Source organism: Echiichthys vipera, assembly GCF_963691815.1.
Source record: "Echiichthys vipera genome assembly, chromosome: 9".
NCBI lineage: Eukaryota > Metazoa > Chordata > Actinopteri > Perciformes > Trachinidae > Echiichthys > Echiichthys vipera.
Genome location: NC_139834.1, coordinates 6,816,802 through 6,835,210, shown reverse-complemented (window position 1 = coordinate 6,835,210; position 18,409 = coordinate 6,816,802). Strand labels below are relative to the sequence as shown.

Sequence of the window (18,409 nt, the reverse complement as noted above, 5' to 3'; positions counted from 1 at the left end):
CTGGATGATAGCCTGAGAGCAGCGGGCGTGTGTATGTGTGCGCGTGCGTGCGTGCGTGCGTGTGTATGTTGTCGTGTTTGCAGGATGTGTGGAAATTGGGGTGCATAAGCAGGTGCCACGTGGCGGTGGATGTGCTAAGCCAAGGCGAAGGGCGTGTGTGTGCGTTCGTGTGTGCGTTCGTGCGTGCGTGCGTGTGTGTGTGCGTTCGTGCGTGCGTGCATGCGTGCGTGCATGCGTATGTGTTCTCAGCTGTTGTGGGGAGAGGGATGAAGGTGCGTGTGCTTGCAGTGTTTCATCTACAGTCACTCATGCGCCCCCACCCCCCGAACCTCCCCACTAATCCGGTCAGATCTGAGAGCAGGCATGCAGTGAGGGGACACACACACACACACGACACACACTCACATGACAAATGTTGTCTCGCAGACATTCATACACTCGCAGTACGAGGCACGCATGGCCGCCTGTCAGCTGTCCTGCGCGGTCACATTCTCTTACAGGCAGCTTCATTCACACACTCCTCCTCGTCCTCCCTGTTGTGTTGGGAAAACTGGTCCAGATCCACAAACGGACGGATAGTGAAAGTCAGGTCGTCCTCAGAGTATATATCATTTCCTGTCATTGATAGGAATGTTGAGTATTGCAATAATGCGTGCTGCACTTATCCTGAGTTATTTTAGGTTTATATCTTCAGGTATCTCTCATGACTCACGAATGTAAAATTTCAAGCTTTTTTTTCCATTTGAGCCTTTTTTTTCCCCATCCTATGATCCACTCGTTTGTCTTGGCTAAAGCATCAGATATTATTCGGCTGGAATGTGAACGCACAGACTTGATAGTGAGGAAGGCCTACTGTACCTGTCTGGGCTATATTGTCTAAATATGGCCTCTGCTTTGCTTGTGTTTCTCTGACCCTGGCCGGACTGTCTCCTGCACCTCACAGAGAACTTGCCACCCCTGTGCGATGGCACATTTGACTCTGCTGCATGAAAATGCATGCGCATGCGTTGACGTCGACTTCAGAGATGCGTAAGTAGGTGATGTTGTAACAGACTGCTGTGACTTGTCTCTTTGGCAGCACGGTCGTCAAGCTGTAAATCCAGGTCTGTGACTCGCAGAGGTGAGACGCTTCACTTCTCTGTACCTGCAATGTGTCAACGATTGAGAAATTACCTGAAATTTCACACTGTCCGCATCATCCTCCTCCACCATAGTCATTACACAGAGAGCACAAGACTGAACAGGACCTCAGTTTGTTAAGACAAAAAAAAAGGAAGTTAAACCCATCACTTGTACCAGACTGAAACATCTCAATTGCTATGGATTGAGCTATGGCTGGATTGGCGTGAAATTTCTATACACAAATTTATGTTCTGTCAAAAGATGAATCCTGCTGACTTTGGTAACTTCTCCTCATGCACATCATAATTAAATTTGTCCGATATTTACAACAAATACCTGCAAAGTTAGTGTTATTCCCACCAGTTCCAGCTGCACTTTGTGGTTTGTGCTAATTATCAAATGTTAGCATGCCACAAACACTAATCTAAAGACGTTTTCTCATATGAACTCTGAATAATGGCCGATGAATCAGGTCCAGGCGTTGTCTGGAGTTGTCCTTTCACACATTTAGCTCACAACAGTAGGGCTGGGTTTTGCTTCAACTCTCACCCTCTACTCGCAGTAGGCCACACGCTGATAATGACCATGTCAAATAAATCACTACAAGAGTTCTTTATTATTCTGAATGAGGCAACATTGTGTACTGCACCACAGGCAATGTTTCTTCCATATCTGTATCGGCAAGAAATACGTCATGATATATTGCCGCATCGATATATTGCGCACAGCCCTAATGAGGGGTTGAGCGGTGGGAGACAGAATATGATACAAATAACACCGTGGTCAGGTAGCCGGTTCGTTATTTGGTCACAAACAACCGAGTCTCTTGCCCTTCCTTGAATTTGTCTGATGATTTTGGCCAGTAGAAGTTCCCCTATCTCGTTGTCGTTTTAGTGGATGTTTGTTTTTTTCCAGTTTTTCCACGAGCGGCATTATAGAAACGTCATCTACCTACCCACTCGCTCACTGTGAGCGTGTGTGTGTCTCTCCAGACAATGACCTGCTCCGTTTACACGTCAATCGGCCATTATCACACAGACTTTGTACTTGGGAGCTGAGTAAAGTCTGTTTCATTTCTGGTCCGAAGGATTCAGACATTTGCGTTCAGACGTACAGCTGCTCTGGGAAATGTCTAGGTTGTTTCAAGGTTGCAGTGCAAGTGTGAAAGGTGCTTAAGATGGTGAACACAGTAAACATTATACCTGATAATCATTAGCACGTTAGAATTATCATCGTGAGCATTATGACAAACGACACTAGCATTAAGCTCAGAGTTCAGTACAATTTGGATCTTGTTTTTTACAGGATTGACCATTATTCCTTTGAGTAATAATAACATTTGAATGGATTGACTGCCCGTTTCACATGCTCTACACTTTCTCAGATCTCATCACTTACTTCAGTATGCACTTACTGTCGTAACTGATAGAAATGAGCCCAGACTATGAGAATTATTAAGTTGTAATAAACTGGAATTACCCTTGAATGCATCTTACTGGAGGGATAGCATGGTATGTTCGTATGCCTCTCTGACTCTTTCTATTTAAAACCTCTCTTTGGTTGGGGGCTCTGTCTGGGTATAGTGACCCTGGGTGCATGAGAAGGAAGGGAGGAGTCTGCGGCTGGTGGTGGCAGAGGACAGAAAAGACAGGGAGCGAAGGGGTAAAAGAAGAGGAGACCCAGCTCGTGGAGCTCAGAGCGAGGCTGTTTAATCTCTGAAGGACCGTCAGATGGCTTTGACGGAGCACAGGCACCAATTAGGATGCAAGATTAGGGGGGCTTTGTACTTCTGAACAGCTTCTGGATGGCCATTTTTTTCCTCTCATTTCCTTCCTGCCTTAGGTTTATATCTGTACTGGGACTCCTCACCCTCCCATGACTTTATCCCTCCTTCCTTCTGTCCTCCTCCTGCCCTACGTCCTGCTCCTTTTTTAAAATCTGCGATTATACCTGGCTAGACATTGAGAGGAGTGGATTAATAAGGCAGCTCGTCAGTGTGGCTTGGCGGGGACAAGCTGCTGAGTGAATTAGCAGGCCGACGCGGTGGCGAGTTGGATGTTTATTGGGGTCCTGGGTGCCTGCTGGCATGGATGTGGAGTCGAATTGCAGGAGCGGGGTAGACTCCTGCTCCAATCTGCAGAACATGACGGTAGAGTACGAGGATTGGGGACAGAGGGAGTGATTTGTATTGAAATCTGAGTTTCTTGATTGCACTTACACTCTGTTATGTACAGTATAGCTGCAGCATCTAGCATACATGCATATGTAATATCAGTGTAGAGACTTCAGAGAGGCCTGTATTCCAGCGTTTTCTTTGGCGGTGACGTCTGCCTCCTGCATATTTGTAGTTGTTGTGTTTACATGAAAGCCAGACTCCCTAGCTTGCGTTCAAACCCCTGTTGTGCACAAAGTTACACACACATGCACAGACACACTGCTCCTCCGCACGACATTGGAACAATGACAGGAAGTACATTAGCTGGACCTCTATTGTATCTCCCCATACGTCCTCGCTTCCTGACTGAGCCGGGGCGTGAGTGATGGCGAATAGGAACACAGGGTGGCATGAGGAGATGTCGAGGAGTCCACTGGTGCTCCTGAGGTGAGGGAAAAGGCGTTGGGGGGCAGGGGGCAGGGTGGGGGGAAGGATCTGTCTGGGGCAAGACAGAGAGATCCTTAATCCTGCAGCCTTCTGCCGCCTGTCGCCTCGGCTCTGGAGCTTTTGGAGCCCAGCAGCCTGGACGTCTCCCAGTTACTGACCTGTGGTCAGCTTCATTGTTGCACCTCCCGGGATACAGTTTTGGATTACGTAAGGGTGAGCTGGTCCCAGATCAGCACATGAGGTGAAAAACTAACTTTAAGTCAATTAGTTGTCATCCCACAGAGGGGGGACAGATGGTTGGACGGTGGGAGTCACCAAACCTCAGGAATGCCTGTGGCAGCTTCTGTGGTCATTTAACTGTGGCAGAAACAATAGTCTGTTTATTCCAAATGCGTGTGACTGTTTTACCATTTTCACTTTGGCCCAGTCTATATTTCAATGCAGGGACCTTGTGTACTTTACCGTCATGTGATCTGACTCTCTTTTGTCCTCTTCTGTGTCTGCTTTTAGGTTTGCCACCACCCAGACTGCCAAGACCTGAATAACAAAAGCCCCCTTCACCTGTGCGAGTCATGTGACTCACGCAGCCATTCAGAGAACACAGACAACATGCACTTTGACCGGCACCCCCGATTTGACTTAACACCTCAAGGTAGACTTGACTACCTCTCACCATGTAAATATCACAGCGAGTTTTTATTGTTGTCAGGCAAAAACTTTAAATCAACAGGTTGTTTCCCATGTGTAAAACTATAATTTGTATGGTTTGTGTAATTATTATTATTTTATTTAATACAACAAAAGGAGTTAAACTCTCATTGTTACTGTTGTCAGAGGGTCGGTTCTTTTAAATAATGTTTTTTTTCCTTGACCTTAAGTCAGTGTGATACTGTGGGCTGCAGGCTGCAACTTGAGTCTTTAAGCCTGTACTTTTATCTACGTTTGCCCAATTAATAAGTATTAAAGTTTGCAGAATTAGCTGCCGAATCACTGGATTACTTTTATAGAAAATTTAGAGAGGTGATCATTTTCAAGCAAGCTCTGGCAGCTTTCACAAGGAAACTGATTACAGAAAGAGATGATACTGTAAACAGCACAAACAAAATCCAAATATTTTCTATTGAGACAAAGATTTCAAAACCTGGACAAATTAAAGCAAAACTAACTGTATGGTTAGATACCACCAGAGGCACGGGAGAAAACCTTTTAAATTTGGGATAACCAACCCTTTAATCTGGATATTAAAGATTGCTTTAGTTGTGACACAACAGAAGGAATAACTGCTGTGTTTTGTTGACCTTTAGCCTCCATCCTGGCCCGGAACGTGTCAACGCGCTCCTGTCCCCCGCGCACCAGCCCTCCCTCCGACCTGGAGGAAGAGGATGAAGGGAGCAACGACCGCGGGTCGGTAACCCTCCGTTATGACACGCCAGTGTTCATGTATCCTGCCTTGTCAGTTAGAGCTCTTGTCTTTTCACACTGGATGATAAATTACAGCCATGAAATGTGTGTCTCCTGACAGTTTGATTGCTTGTTTTTAAGATTAAGCCGTTTCTCATATATTGGGTTCTTTTGAGGAACTGGGATGAAAAAAAAATGTATGATAATGTGTGTGTAACTGTTTTGCAGGGAGCGTAAAACAGGGGGGATGAAGTTGGTGAAAAAGAAGCCAAGGAGACGACACACTGATGTAAGTAATCATACAGATGAACATAAAAAAAATCCCCCCACGCAGTTTCTGTTCCTGGAAGGAGTCGACAGACTTCATCGCTTGAAAGACTTTACAAGATTTCTTAGGGCGTGATCACACTATCCTCCCGGACCGAGACCCGGACTTTAGGGTACTTGTCCCCCCTCCCTCTCCCCCCCGCGCCCCAGCCCCGTTTGTACTCACACTGCCAGGGCCTCGGCCAATGCTTCTTGCTGTCCATACGCCTTCAAGCCGTAACACGTCACACGCATTGATCGCGTGTGTGTGGCTTTGTTTACAAATCTTTCCATAGACCTCTGAGTTTTTGTGCGTCTTGTCGACTGTTTTTGAATATTTTCATCCGACCAAATCTGCAGTAAACACAACGTGAACCTTTCACCACCATTGTTGTTGTTGTTAAATGTCCGCGCATGGTCCGTCCTTCTATTTACATGTCCGAACAGGCGGACATAACGCTACTGCCGTAGGGCTCGTGCTCGTGCGCGTACACGTGCGCACGCTCGTGCTCGTACATGTGCAAACGGCTCCGCTAAAGCCCACCTATTTCAAGCGGGCCGTGGCGGCCCAGCTGGCCCCAGTTGAGCGCGGAGCGGGTGCGCTCACACTACTTAAAGGTACTAGACTTTAGCTGAAAAACTGGTTTTGGCCGCGGCCAAAAGGATAGTGTGATCACGCCCTTAGAGGGTTAACAGTATTTGCCACTTGTTTTGTGACTCAGAGTTATTTGGGGAAGCATAGTTTCTCACAAACAAGCGAGAGAATGGTGCAGTAGGAAAGCAGCCTCTGTTTTTCCTCGCAATGCTGATATAACATAATGGTATCTCCCAGGCTGCATTGTGCCTGAGTCTGGCAGTGTAGTGAGAAGGAGCCCCCCTGTGGATCCGCTGAGAGCACACATACAGCACGGGCCCGGGGGCGGGCCAGCAGAGCTGCAGCCCCACCTGTGTAAACCCTTAGGGCGTGATCACACTATCCTTTTGGCCGCGGCCAAAACCGGTTTTTCAGCTAAAGTCTAGTACCCTTAAGTAGTGTGAGCGCACCCGCTCCGCGCTCAACTGGGGCCAGCTGGCCCTCCACGGCCCGCTTGAAATAGGTGGGCTTTAGCGGAGCCGTTTGCACATGTACGAGCACGAGCGTGCGCACGTGTACGCGCACGAGCACGAGCCCTACGGCAGTAGCGTTATGTCCGCCTGTTCGGACATTTAAATAGAAGGACGGACCATGCGCGGATATTTAACAACAACAACAATGGTGGTGAAAGGTTCGCGTTGGCGTGATGCGGAGGTGGAGTGTTTACTGCAGATTTGGTCGGATGAAAATATTCAAAAACAGTCGACAAGACGCACAAAAACTCTGAAGTCTGTGGAAAGATTTGTAAACAAAGCCACACACACGCGATCAATGCGTGTGACGTGTTACGGCTTGAAGGCGTATGGACAGCAAGAAGTATTGGCCGAGGCCCTGGTAGTGTGAGTACAAACGGGGCTGGGGCGCGGGGGGGAGAGGGAGGGGGGACAAGTACCCTAAAGTCCGGGTCTCGGTCCGGGAGGATAGTGTGAGCGCGCCCTAACAGCGTGTCTGTTCCCCCTGCAGGACCCCAGCAAGGAGTGCTTCAGTCTGAAGTTTGATCTCAACGTGGACATAAACACAGAAATTGTACCTGCTATGAAAAAGAAAACGCTGAGGTAAGAAGAGCAGAAAGAGGAGTCGCCGACAAAAGACGTACCGTAAGAGTTTGATGTGAACCATAATTCTCTCTCTTTTTTATCTCTGCGTGCTCCCAGAGAGGTTCTGGGTCCAGTGTTCGAGAGGAACGGCATCGAGCTGTCCCGGGTCGACTTGTTCCTGGATCAGTCCAACACGCCGCTGTCCCTCAACTTCGAGGCCTACCGTTTTGGAGGACACTACCTCAAAGTCAAAGGTAAAAACACACTAAATGAACCGTACACCCATTTATTTGTAGGTGTGTCCCTATTTACTTGAAGGCTGCTTTGACATTATTGTGCTGATAAAAGGAGAGAAAAGCGAGGTTAAATATAGGAAGGAAAATTCTTACCAACAGCTCCTACGCCACTGCACATTGACGACTGCGTCTGAAATCTAACATCTGGGAGAAGCAGGTGTAGAAACTTGTGACGCTGTTTTATTGGAGACACATGGGGACAGAGAAAATGCTTCAGTGACAGCGGGATACAAGAATAATGTATCAGAAGCTTTTCAATCAAAGACAAAAGAAAAATAGTGGAACAGTTTTTTCCACATAATTTAACTTTTCTCAGTTCCCTCCCTTGTTTTCTGACCTTAATAGTTGCACATTGCCAGACCCATACTTCACAGCGGTGTCTGGCTACACTGCTCATCATTCTGGGAACGTTGGCTTTGTAATCCAGCCTGGAACCGCAGCGTCTTTTCAGAGACTTTGTACGGTCATAATCATAAATCAATCCTTCACACACAAATCCTTCATGATAGAGGCTCCTGGTTTGTTTCGCTGGAAATCTGCCTTTTTGGGGGTTAATGAATCAATCTGCCCAATAATTTCTTGATTAATCGACTCATCGTTGCAGTTCTAGTCAAAACAGCTCAGCATCAGATCTTATTCAGGTGCATGTGCAACCATGCTAATCAGACAAACAGCTGGGCTCAGTGCATCTTCATTAATTACGTGGAGGCAAAATTTAGCATCTTGATTAATTTGCAGTGGTAAATATCCCCCATTGTCTTTGTCTTGAATGTCATGAATCCATCAGTGACGCATAAGTGATAAGAGTCTTCAGGGTCAAATAAATAATGTGCCCACAAACCAACGATTAACTCTTTTCTTTGGCATCTCTTTTCTTTTGCTCTGTCGTTTTATTTTCAAGTGTGTGCTGTGAGTGTTCACTCCGCTGCCAGCAGAACATTTTTCTTCAAAATGAATTACAACACCGCTGTTAGCAGATGAGTCATGTCTGCGTTTTCTAACTTCCAGTCATAATAATCATTCAGTTGTTGGACAGTTGTGAACAGACTATGGGCAAACAATCAAACCATGAACCTGTAAAATACATTATGAAAGCAGCAGTATGGAGTAGTCTAATAGCAGTGTGTTGCACTGTGTTCATAGAAAGCAGGTAGCCTCTCAGCCTTGTACTTTGGTGTATTTTAGACGTCACACCATTCTTATATGTGCGGCTTTAACAATAACCGAGCGGGACAGATTTCCTCTCACACCCGTGTTTCTGACTGTGAGGACAAAGGAGTGGACTGTATCTGTAGAAGTGATCACAACTACAAGGGGGAAAACTGTCAGTGTTCTGCTTAATCTTTCTCCAGAAGTGTCATTAGTTTTTCCCATGAATCTTATACACAGCAGCACCATGATGACTCTGCCAGCGTTCGTTCCCACGGGGCCTCAGTGGAAACTGGGAATGGTGCCTCTGCTCTGCGATCGCTGCAGTTACACTTGCTGCAGTTTCTGGATCAAAGGTCCATTTAAGCCTCCCATAAAACCAACCCTGTGCCATGACTAATTGCTACTCTTTTGAAATTGTCACCCTCCAAACGTGCACCTCTTGGGCGCAATCTGGAGTTACATGCAGTCTGAAACACAGAGCTCAAACAGCTGTTAAGTCACATGATCGGAGGTTCGACGACGACTGAGATTCTATATTCCGTCCACTTTTTGGTTCTAAAATGTAACAGATATCAAAGCAGATACAAGAAATATTTTTATTTAAAAAGTGCCATATTGTAAAAAGTTAGATTTCCATGTCTTTTTTTTATTATAAAGCATTTCGAGGTGTGATATAAATCAAAACGCTCAATCCACAGGGAAATGCTCACAGCCTGTATTCTTTAAACGAGCCGTCAGGACTTCTGTATAGTTGGGATGTCACAACTATACCATATTTAAGTAGAAAGTGTTGCTGCAGTGCTGTTGCAGTCATTCCCCGGCTGCCATGTCTCTGCAAAGACGCTGAGAGCGCAGATGTGAAAGATCCAGAAAGTCATGTACTGTTTCAGGCAGGCGGTGAATAGAGTTATTAACATTAAAACATGCAGAAACCAGATACATGTATTCACTTTAAAATGAGTATAATATGGGCCCTTTAATGTTTACAGGGGACAAAAACAGAGCAAACAGAGTGAATATTGGACTTAAATTCACAACACACAGCTAATAAACATGAACGCTTATGTTGCTCTGTATCTGTGTGTGAACAGTTTGAAAACAAGTTGACCATTTCAATGTCAGCCTGTTTCTGCTGCCCTCAAGTGTCCAAAAAATATATAACTGCTGTAATTTAAGTCCTGTTTTTGGTTGGTAATATCTCCTTTATGATGCTGATGAGAGCCTGTTAAAGCATTTAATACTTACTTTGGTTAGGTGGGGTGCTCACTTAACAATGACCTAGTGATAAATCACACAGATCTCAAATAAATAATGAACTAAGCAAGTTTTCAGTTTTACAGAATTCCTTTTCCCAGACCGCTCAACGTCCCTCTTCTTTTTCCCCCATTTAGCACGGCTAGGTGATGAGCTAAAGGTGGAGCAGGGTGTGAAGGACATGCGCTCGCTCAGTCTTCCCAACATGAAGCCCTCTGGGAGTCAGAGCCCCTACATCCTCACCCCCGCCAGCGAGAGGGTGGAGCATGGATCCCTGGGACGCAAAGAAAACGTGGATCTGTTGGTGAGTTGCATCCTGTTGAACAAGATAATATCATGTCACGGTGGATCTACTTAACGTGACACTCATAACTGTCCCTCAGACTACATCACCCCTTTAAACCACACACAAACACAGGCACACCCTAGGTTTCGCCACACCCTTTCACTATTTTCCATAACTTCACCTCCTCTTCCTTCACTCCCATCGTGCCGTGGGCCTCTGCAGTATCTTGTGGTAATCCCACCATGACCTCATCGTATTGCATTACCTTTATCTGCCCAGCAGAACCCTGGGAATGTATTTTTGGATTTCCGCTGCAGTCTGCTGCCAGCCGTGCACGTCTTCGTACGCTCACACTCGTGTACGTGCACGCCAGTGCCTGCTCCAGTCTCGTATAATGACCAGTTCACTCTGGAACACTCTGTGCCACTTCAGCACTTCCTGCGGCTACAGGAAGTGGCTGTTTTGTTACCGATGAGGGACGCTGAGAGGCTGACGGAGGCCTGCAGGACTCTGAACAGCTCGGCTGCCAGACATGGAGCATAACAGGGCAGACGGTCACCGGGTTCACATCCAAGTCTAATAAAAAAAGCCGTACAGAACCAATTATGTTACCCTCAACACTGAAAACTAGCAGGCCGGCTTACACACAGAAGGGAAATGCTCCACTGGGAATCTGCTCGTTATGGCTTTTTTTATGTTTTTAAACAAAAGCTGGTTTGCGGTTGCTAAGCAAGCGCTGTTAAGGCGAGAGGATTAAACACAATCTAAAATCCAAAGATATTCAATTTAGAGAGAGAAATTATCAAATCTTCTCATTTGAGAAGGTGGGACTAGTAAATGTTGTTTACTTGTTGTTTTTTTGCTTTATGAATACAGTTATATAAGACTTATTGTTCTTTCAGCTCTGTTTCTAACAGCTGCAGATTTGTGAGCCCACTGGCTTCTCTACAAAGGTGACACAATTGAATATTTTATAAACAATGAGATCAGCAATTGAAATTTGCTTCCTCTGCACGACAGTATTGTCACTGAAGAGGAGCCTGAACAAAGTGGTTGCTTAGCAATATCGGCTCCTGTAGGAGCAGTGATTTGTGTCGAGCACAATATTATTTACATGATCTGTTGTGTTGTCAGTGATGTGTTTTATTATTCCCAGATGTTTCACAGTTGCTCAAACTTGAATGGTTGTAAAGCTGTCATCCATGTGCCCTCTGGGAGCACGAGTGCATGCATTTACTGTTTGGGAGGATAGATGCTGCCGTCGATGGGGTTGATACAACCCATACTACCTGTTACTTGTTTAGTAGTGTTAGGGCGCACTCACACTGTCCATCCGTACCGTGCCCCCTGCTTTAGGGTACTTGTCCCCCCTTCCCTCGCCCCCCGCGGGTAGGGCCCGTTTGTATTGGCACTATCTGGGCCTCGGCCCGAACAGGCGCACATAAAATGACGTCAGAACTTCCGTAGGCCTCGTGCTTGTACAGGTGCGCACGCTCGTGCTCGTACATGTGCAAACGTGCTTTACAAAAGCCTACCTCTCCCAAACGAGTCTCGGCGCAGTACGCTTGCCGGCCACGGCACTCACACTGGTCAAAGGAACTAGACTTTAGCCGAGAAACGTGCTTGGGCACGGTACGGATGGACAGTGTCAGTGCGCCCTTAGAAACAATGGGATCACATGCATGTTTCAAGACAGTTTTAATGTCGCATAAATATTCCTTAGTGAATTTCATGCAGGAGTAACATAAAGCTATTGTTTATATCACAGAAACAGTAAAAATTGTTCATAAAGATAAAGATTATAAAGAGCCAAACAGACTGTTTATCAAGTCAGGACTCTTAAAACTTGAGCGAGTATGTATTCTAATCTTTGGTGTTCGGCGTTCTCTCAGCTGTTTCGGGCTTGAAACAAGTCAACACCCTGGAGGCAAGTCTAGACTCCACTTGCAGGTGAGATGGATTGTGTGTACGTGTGTGTGCGCACACACTGTAAACAGACTTGATGTCATCAATGCTGCGGGGCGGGGAAAATGGGTAGAGGCTCGGTCGCAGCGTTTTACTGCCATCTGTGGCGGTAAGTCACGACTGTTACTCATCGAGCGGAGACGTAAACAGAGGAGGTTGCTGAGGAAGCAGTATTTAGTCATAGAGTATTTGGCCTCCTGTTGCTGATAGGGATTGTTGTTTTTTTATTTTGTTTGTGCCATCACACTACTGATTCTTTTTGAGGCATTTTGCCAAAGAATGTCAGTGAACCCACGCTGCAGGCACTTGTCAGTTTAATTGACTGGATGTGCAGAGAGTGATGTGAGTGTCCTCAGGGGGGCAGGGAGGTGCTGACGCATCTGTTGGTGAAATACAGTGAGCTTCTGACTGGTGCTGTCTGAGCTTCAATCAATTTTTGTAGTCAACAGAAAATTAATTTTTTAAACTCCCCTTTACTAACACTTGAGTAAAGGGGAGTGTGTTTGAGCTTCACTGTGCAGAGTCTAATTCCTGAAGGCTGCTTTTGACATTAAGAGTTTCTCTGAGCTCAAAGCTAAAGTTTAAAAACGTCTAAACAAGAGTGAGTTTGTGTCATCACAAGTACTTTCAGAGCCAATCACAGTCCAATCATAGACTGTATAGACCAAAGATGTAAGCATACACATTCTAAATATGTCCTATTGCAGTGAACATGAATGACATCAACTGACAGGAAGTTAACAAGGGCCAAAGCTGTTGCTTAGCAATGGAATTCCTTTGAAAATGTCTATATAACGATGGACGATGCATCTCTACTTCCTCCCACTGTACAGAAGTGAATCGCACATATCAGATATAGGATTACAGATTACATGTTGTCATTATGGAACCAAAGTTTGCACAGTAGCTGTCATTCATTTTATAGCATCAAATAATGCAAACCACACTTCTCAGCATTCAAGTTCAACATTAACACTTGAACAAAATCCAGCATGATCAAAAAACGTTCCTAAATGACAGAAATCATCTTCGGGGAAAAAAAAATATTTGATGTATACTCTGACCTTTTATTTTGGCCCACGTCCCATCAGCTAACATAGAAACATGGAGGGGCGGGGTTTATGACCTATATGCACCCAGCCAGCAGGGGGCGGTCCAGATGCTCTGGCTCCACTTTTGAGGAGCTATAAAAGCCTCTGACTTATATACAGTCCGTGGCTCCAAGTGTCATGTGAAAACTTGAAATGCACAAACAATGAGAATGAACATATTAGTAAACTTGGAGAAACTTTAAGTCAGAGTTAGAACAAGTTTTGCATATTCATATATTTTGGATTTTTCAATGAGAATATAGGAGAAGATGCAATTTTAGGTATCTGAAATAGTTTTGTGGAAAAATCACGTCAAACACAAATTATTATTCAGAGCCGAGATTATTTGTATATACCTTTTTAAAGATCTGGAGAGGATTAAAAAAAAGTTTAAAAAAATGACCAGTTCCCGCTTTTAAAATGTCAATATTTTCTGGTTTTTTTTGTCTTTTATTATAGTAAATATATTATCCCAGGCAAAACAAGCATTAGAGCTGAGAAAAAGAATCCACTTTTGATAATAGATTCAATCATGTCATGCACAAAGGGGAAATATGGAGATTTCCAGCTTTTTTCTGTTTTATATAATATTAAAGTAAATATCTTTGGGATTTTGGACAAAACAAGACGTCATCTTTTCTGACATTTAATCACTAAACGTTCAATTGAGAAAATAATGGGCAGATAATGAAAAGCATCTTTAGTTGCAGCCCTAAGGAACATGCAATGTTAGATTCTTGGAAATTTGTTAGTATTTTCTGATGAAAAGTGATCAAAAATGAAAAGACTCGTGAGTTGCAGCCCCTCATTTCTCATCTTTCTGTCTCTGTGAAAGTATTTGAGAGTGACTCATAAATTATTTCAGTCTTGGACCCAAATAAAGAGTCTCCTGCCATGAAAGCAAAGCTCTCTAAAGTCTATTGGATACTTTTGTCTTTAACAGACTCAACAGCAGCAACACTGTGATCCGTGTTGGGTGCCAGCCCATATTTTATGAAAGCTATTTGGAGGACAAAGGCTCCGCTCGGACATGTGGGCACCGAATGCGGTCTTTGAGTTTCTATGGCAGCAGCTTTGGCACTCGCCATAAAACGCGTGCGTGCCTGCTTTTTATGGAATCAAGGGCTTTGCTCAAAGAAGTTTAGATATTTGCCTAGTGACCGGATTCATGTCCTGGCATGGCAACGCACTTGTGCCGGGCTTGAGAGGAAACGCAGCCAAGTCCTGTCCTTTTCTCCAGAGAGTTACTCTTTTGTTGAAATGAGGGTTTTTCGGGTTTATTATTGCGTGCATGTTACATTTTATAGGCTCTGGCATGCGTTGTGATAGGCTGCAGAGAGCTTTGATGATCCAGATTGATTATTTTACAACGGGGGAGCCTCGGTCCAAGCCTTCTGATTGGTCAAAGATGCATTCCAACCTCGCTGATAGTTCCCACAAAGCGCCCTGACCCCTTTTTATAACATCAGCTGTGTATCAACTGATCAAAAACATAGTTCAACTTTTAACCCGCGTTGCTCAGTGTGCAATTAAAAAAACACATTTATGACAACGTCCGGTGTTTTACAGTAGGTGGATCAAATCCAGGAATCATGGTTTGCTTCAGCGTCAATAGAAACTGAACTAAAATGTGAAAGTTGGGATCCCCCTACTGTTCACACTGTGGCTCATGTCACCTGTCTGTTACGTCGGAGTCATTTCTTCTCAGGGTCAGGATGTTTTTGGTCCATATTAACATGAAAATGATGTGTGGTTGGAGCAAAAATGAAACATTGTGCACAGGGGACTTACAAAATAGCTGCTGTTACAGTAACAGTGTGTCAGGCAGGCGCTTGTGTTTCCTCTTCCAGAGAACAGAAACAGCAACTTTTACAGTCATCATAAAGATAACTCGTCTGGGACCTTTGATTCAGTAAGCATTTACAGACCATTGATCCCACGCTTTTTATACAACACTCAGTTGCCATAACACGAGGAATACAAGAGTGAAGTGGCGGGCCAGCTCTGCTGCCGCTCTGTCTCTGAATCAAGTCAAAGACATAAAAACCAATGAAAGAGTCTTTTAACTTATTTCACCCAGAGATCACATTACAGTTTGCAGTTGGACGGTTTTGGCTTTCACAGGGAGAGAATGTCAAGTAATGGGTACTCCACATGTGTGTGTCAGTGCTCAGGCATCCCATAATGCACTGCTCCATCACGGCAGATCTTATATAGTCTATTCTAGACCTCAATACTAACTGAAATGTGTCCACAGGCAACATTTAAGGCTTTTCTATGTCCTTAGCACGTCTTTATGTAGACTGATGTAAAGAAAACAACCAACATACTGTACACATTCCTGTGTTTATTTTACTACATTTTGTCTGTTTGTGTCTGGAGATTTCTCTTAAATTCACCAATAGTTAACATTAAATAATGCTTCATTTGCATTTTTAATCTTAAAATTTCACAAAACTTGTAATACAAAGAATAATCTTAATATCAGTTATCAGCTGTGGAAGTTTCATAATGATATGAATTAGTAAAGTTTGTTTTACCCTTATTAGTATTGTCTGTCCTCTAATCTAATGCTGAATTGATGAATTGAAAAATAATGATGAATTGCTGTAGTTCACACAAAAACAGCAGAGCCTCGTGGTTTGGCCTCAGGCTGAAGGAGTTTGTTATATAATAATAATAATATGACAGACGGGAGAGGTAGATCATGTTGTTAGGACTCAAATACTGTCTGATAACCAAAGCTTCAGAAAGTCTTCAGGGCCCTGAAGATGTTCCATTGTCAAAACTTGTGGATGGTACCGCTGCGTCCTGTCCCCTCTGGACCTAGCACACTGATTCGATAGCTAAGAGTGGAGCTAGGAACCCTGCAGTCAGCCGATTGTCCTCCATTCCTTCGCGTCGTCTGTGAAGAGGAAATAGAGCGAGAGCGTAAAGAAGCAGTGAGCAACGAAGCTGTTTCTTTGCTTGTTTCTCGGCATGTGGCTTTTCACCAATTCCATCGCACATGCAAGTAATGCATGAAAACCTATCAATCATAACAGGCTACTGATGTGGTGGACGTGGCTCTTACCATCCGGTAACAACCCACTTTTAAGAGTACTATCTGCAGTGGAAACCAAAGTTTTTAGGGGATACATACGGTTTAAAGGTACCATACTGTGGCTTAATAGTGGGTCCACATTCAACTGGTTAGTTCTTCCGGTTAGTGTACTGAAGCCTAAACAAAGCGCCACACATTCACCACTGAGGGATTGAAGTCTGTTTGAAATGACATTGTATTCATGGAACTCTCATACAATGCACTCGGTGTGCTTTGTTGAGGAAGGCGAAAGACGTTGGGCGAGAATCAATTGTCATTATTTATTTCCTCCTTTTTAAAAAGTGTGTCATACAGAATGTTTTCCCCGCTCATCATTACGCAACTGTGGATGTTAATGTGTGGAGGGGACCATCACACCTCTCCTCTCTCTGTTGGGCCTCTCTGATGCCTCACAATGGGGACAATTAACACAGAGCCACTTTGAATGACAAAGGTTGAATCAGCTGCTGTCACTGAGCTGAAACAGGAGGTGTTGCACACACCAGTCAGTATAGTTTGTTAATAGAGTGAGAAGTGTCTGATAGACTTGATATGGTCTCTGTTGACTCTTTATTTCAAGTGTGCATTCAGTGTAAGGATGAGAGGATTCTTCTGTTCAATCAAGAAAGTGGAGAGAATGAAGCTACATCTATTTTCTACTTCAGTTCTTCTCTACTGAGCTGAAGAAGAGTCAGTTAATGCTCAATTCTGATTATATGGAAGAAATACAAAATTACATCCACTTATACTTAAAAAAAGAAGGATGATTTAACAGATTTAGGATTGTGTTTTGAGATAATCGGGCAGAATCAAAAATAACATAATTAAAAAAAGAAATGTGTATTTGCGAAATGAGGCGGCAACCATTTTCAATAAATGTATAATTTTTCAAGAAAAAATGCATCGTATTCTCCGATTCCAGCTTTTTGTTGCATGACTCAGTTTTATATTATTGTTGACTGAATATTCTATAATTTTATTTATTTAATATTGTTGTTGGTCGGACAAAACACGACATTTGAAGACATTTACCTCGAACTCTGTAACACTGTTATTGATGTTTTTAATGGATATTTAATCGATTAATTTAAAAAAAAACATTTATTTCATAATGCAAAAAAATCTACTATTTTCACATATTTCTTTGTCACTCAATTTGGGGAACATGATGATTTTTTTGGGACATTTCATATCTTACATACAGGGTTAAAGGGTCGTTCAGGCTTTTACACAAGTATTATTGTTCTAATCTAATATTAGAATCATTCCACACGTCTCTAATTGCTGAATGCAGCTTGTTCAGTCTGAGAGTTAAAATGACTTGTGTTTTTTTAACACACGCTCTAATTAAACTAATTATATGAAGTGCTGGGAGACTATTATTTCATTCCCCACATGGTGTGGGAGGAGCTAGTGTGTGTGTGTGTGTGTGTGTGTGTGTGTGTGTGTGTGTGTGTGTGTGTGTGTGTGTGTGTGTGTGTGTGTGTGTGTGTGTGTGTGTGTGTGTGTGTGTGTGTGTGTGTGTGTGTGTGTGTGTGTGTGTGTGTGTGTGTGTGTGTGTGTGTGTGTGTGTGTGTGTGTGTGTGTGTGTGTGTGTGTGTGTGTGTGTGTGTGTGTGTGTGGAGACAAAGAACTTCCCTTCATGCCTAAAGGTGAAGATTACTGCAGGGTGAACACACACCTTTTTTATGGTTTGATGTGTGTGACCGTTGGCCTGCGGTACACAGTGTCTGCAATGCTTCTTCGCTCTGCTCTGGATTTCCTAGAAATGGATTCTTCTTCCTGACTCTTGGACCTCTTTTGTTTTACTCAGACCTTTTCTTTTAATCAAGAGGTTTTGGGGGATTTTTTTTATTGCGTGCGTGTGGAAGGAAATGGTTCGTTTTGGTCGTCTGTCATCCTGGCGCAGCTGGGACCTGCTGCATGTGGACTCTGAGATTCCCGAGTCACCTCTTCCTGACACCAAAGCAACACCGACTGACTGTCAGGTGAGACGTTTTGCTGAGCCGTGCGTGTGCAGCACAAACACTGATGGAGTTTCATAAAGCTGCATTTCTTGCTGCTTCTGTTGGCAGCGGCAATAAGATGTTTTAGAGCTGCAAAGATTAGTGAAAAAAAAGTTAATCTGCAACTATTTTTTGGTTATTTTGAGCCATAATCTTTTCGCTTTGTTGTTTATAA

General features: G+C 44.0%; 1 protein-coding gene across 6 annotated transcripts in view; it reads left to right on the top strand.

The window, feature by feature from the left end:
* Positions 1-18,409, top strand: part of plekhg5b (pleckstrin homology domain containing, family G (with RhoGef domain) member 5b) — a gene marked incomplete at both ends in the record, with an annotated part of 75,769 nt that overhangs the window by 39,804 nt on the left and 17,556 nt on the right. For all 6 annotated transcript variants that reach the window (XM_083920700.1, XM_083920698.1, XM_083920701.1 and 3 more), the window contains 6 exons: positions 4,235-4,376; positions 5,029-5,128; positions 5,354-5,414; positions 7,029-7,120; positions 7,220-7,356; positions 9,942-10,108. In XM_083920700.1, coding sequence (XP_083776826.1) covers positions 4,235-4,376; positions 5,029-5,128; positions 5,354-5,414; positions 7,029-7,120; positions 7,220-7,356; positions 9,942-10,108 — 699 coding nt within the window. The remainder of the gene's footprint in view (positions 1-4,234; positions 4,377-5,028; positions 5,129-5,353; positions 5,415-7,028; positions 7,121-7,219; positions 7,357-9,941; positions 10,109-18,409) is intronic.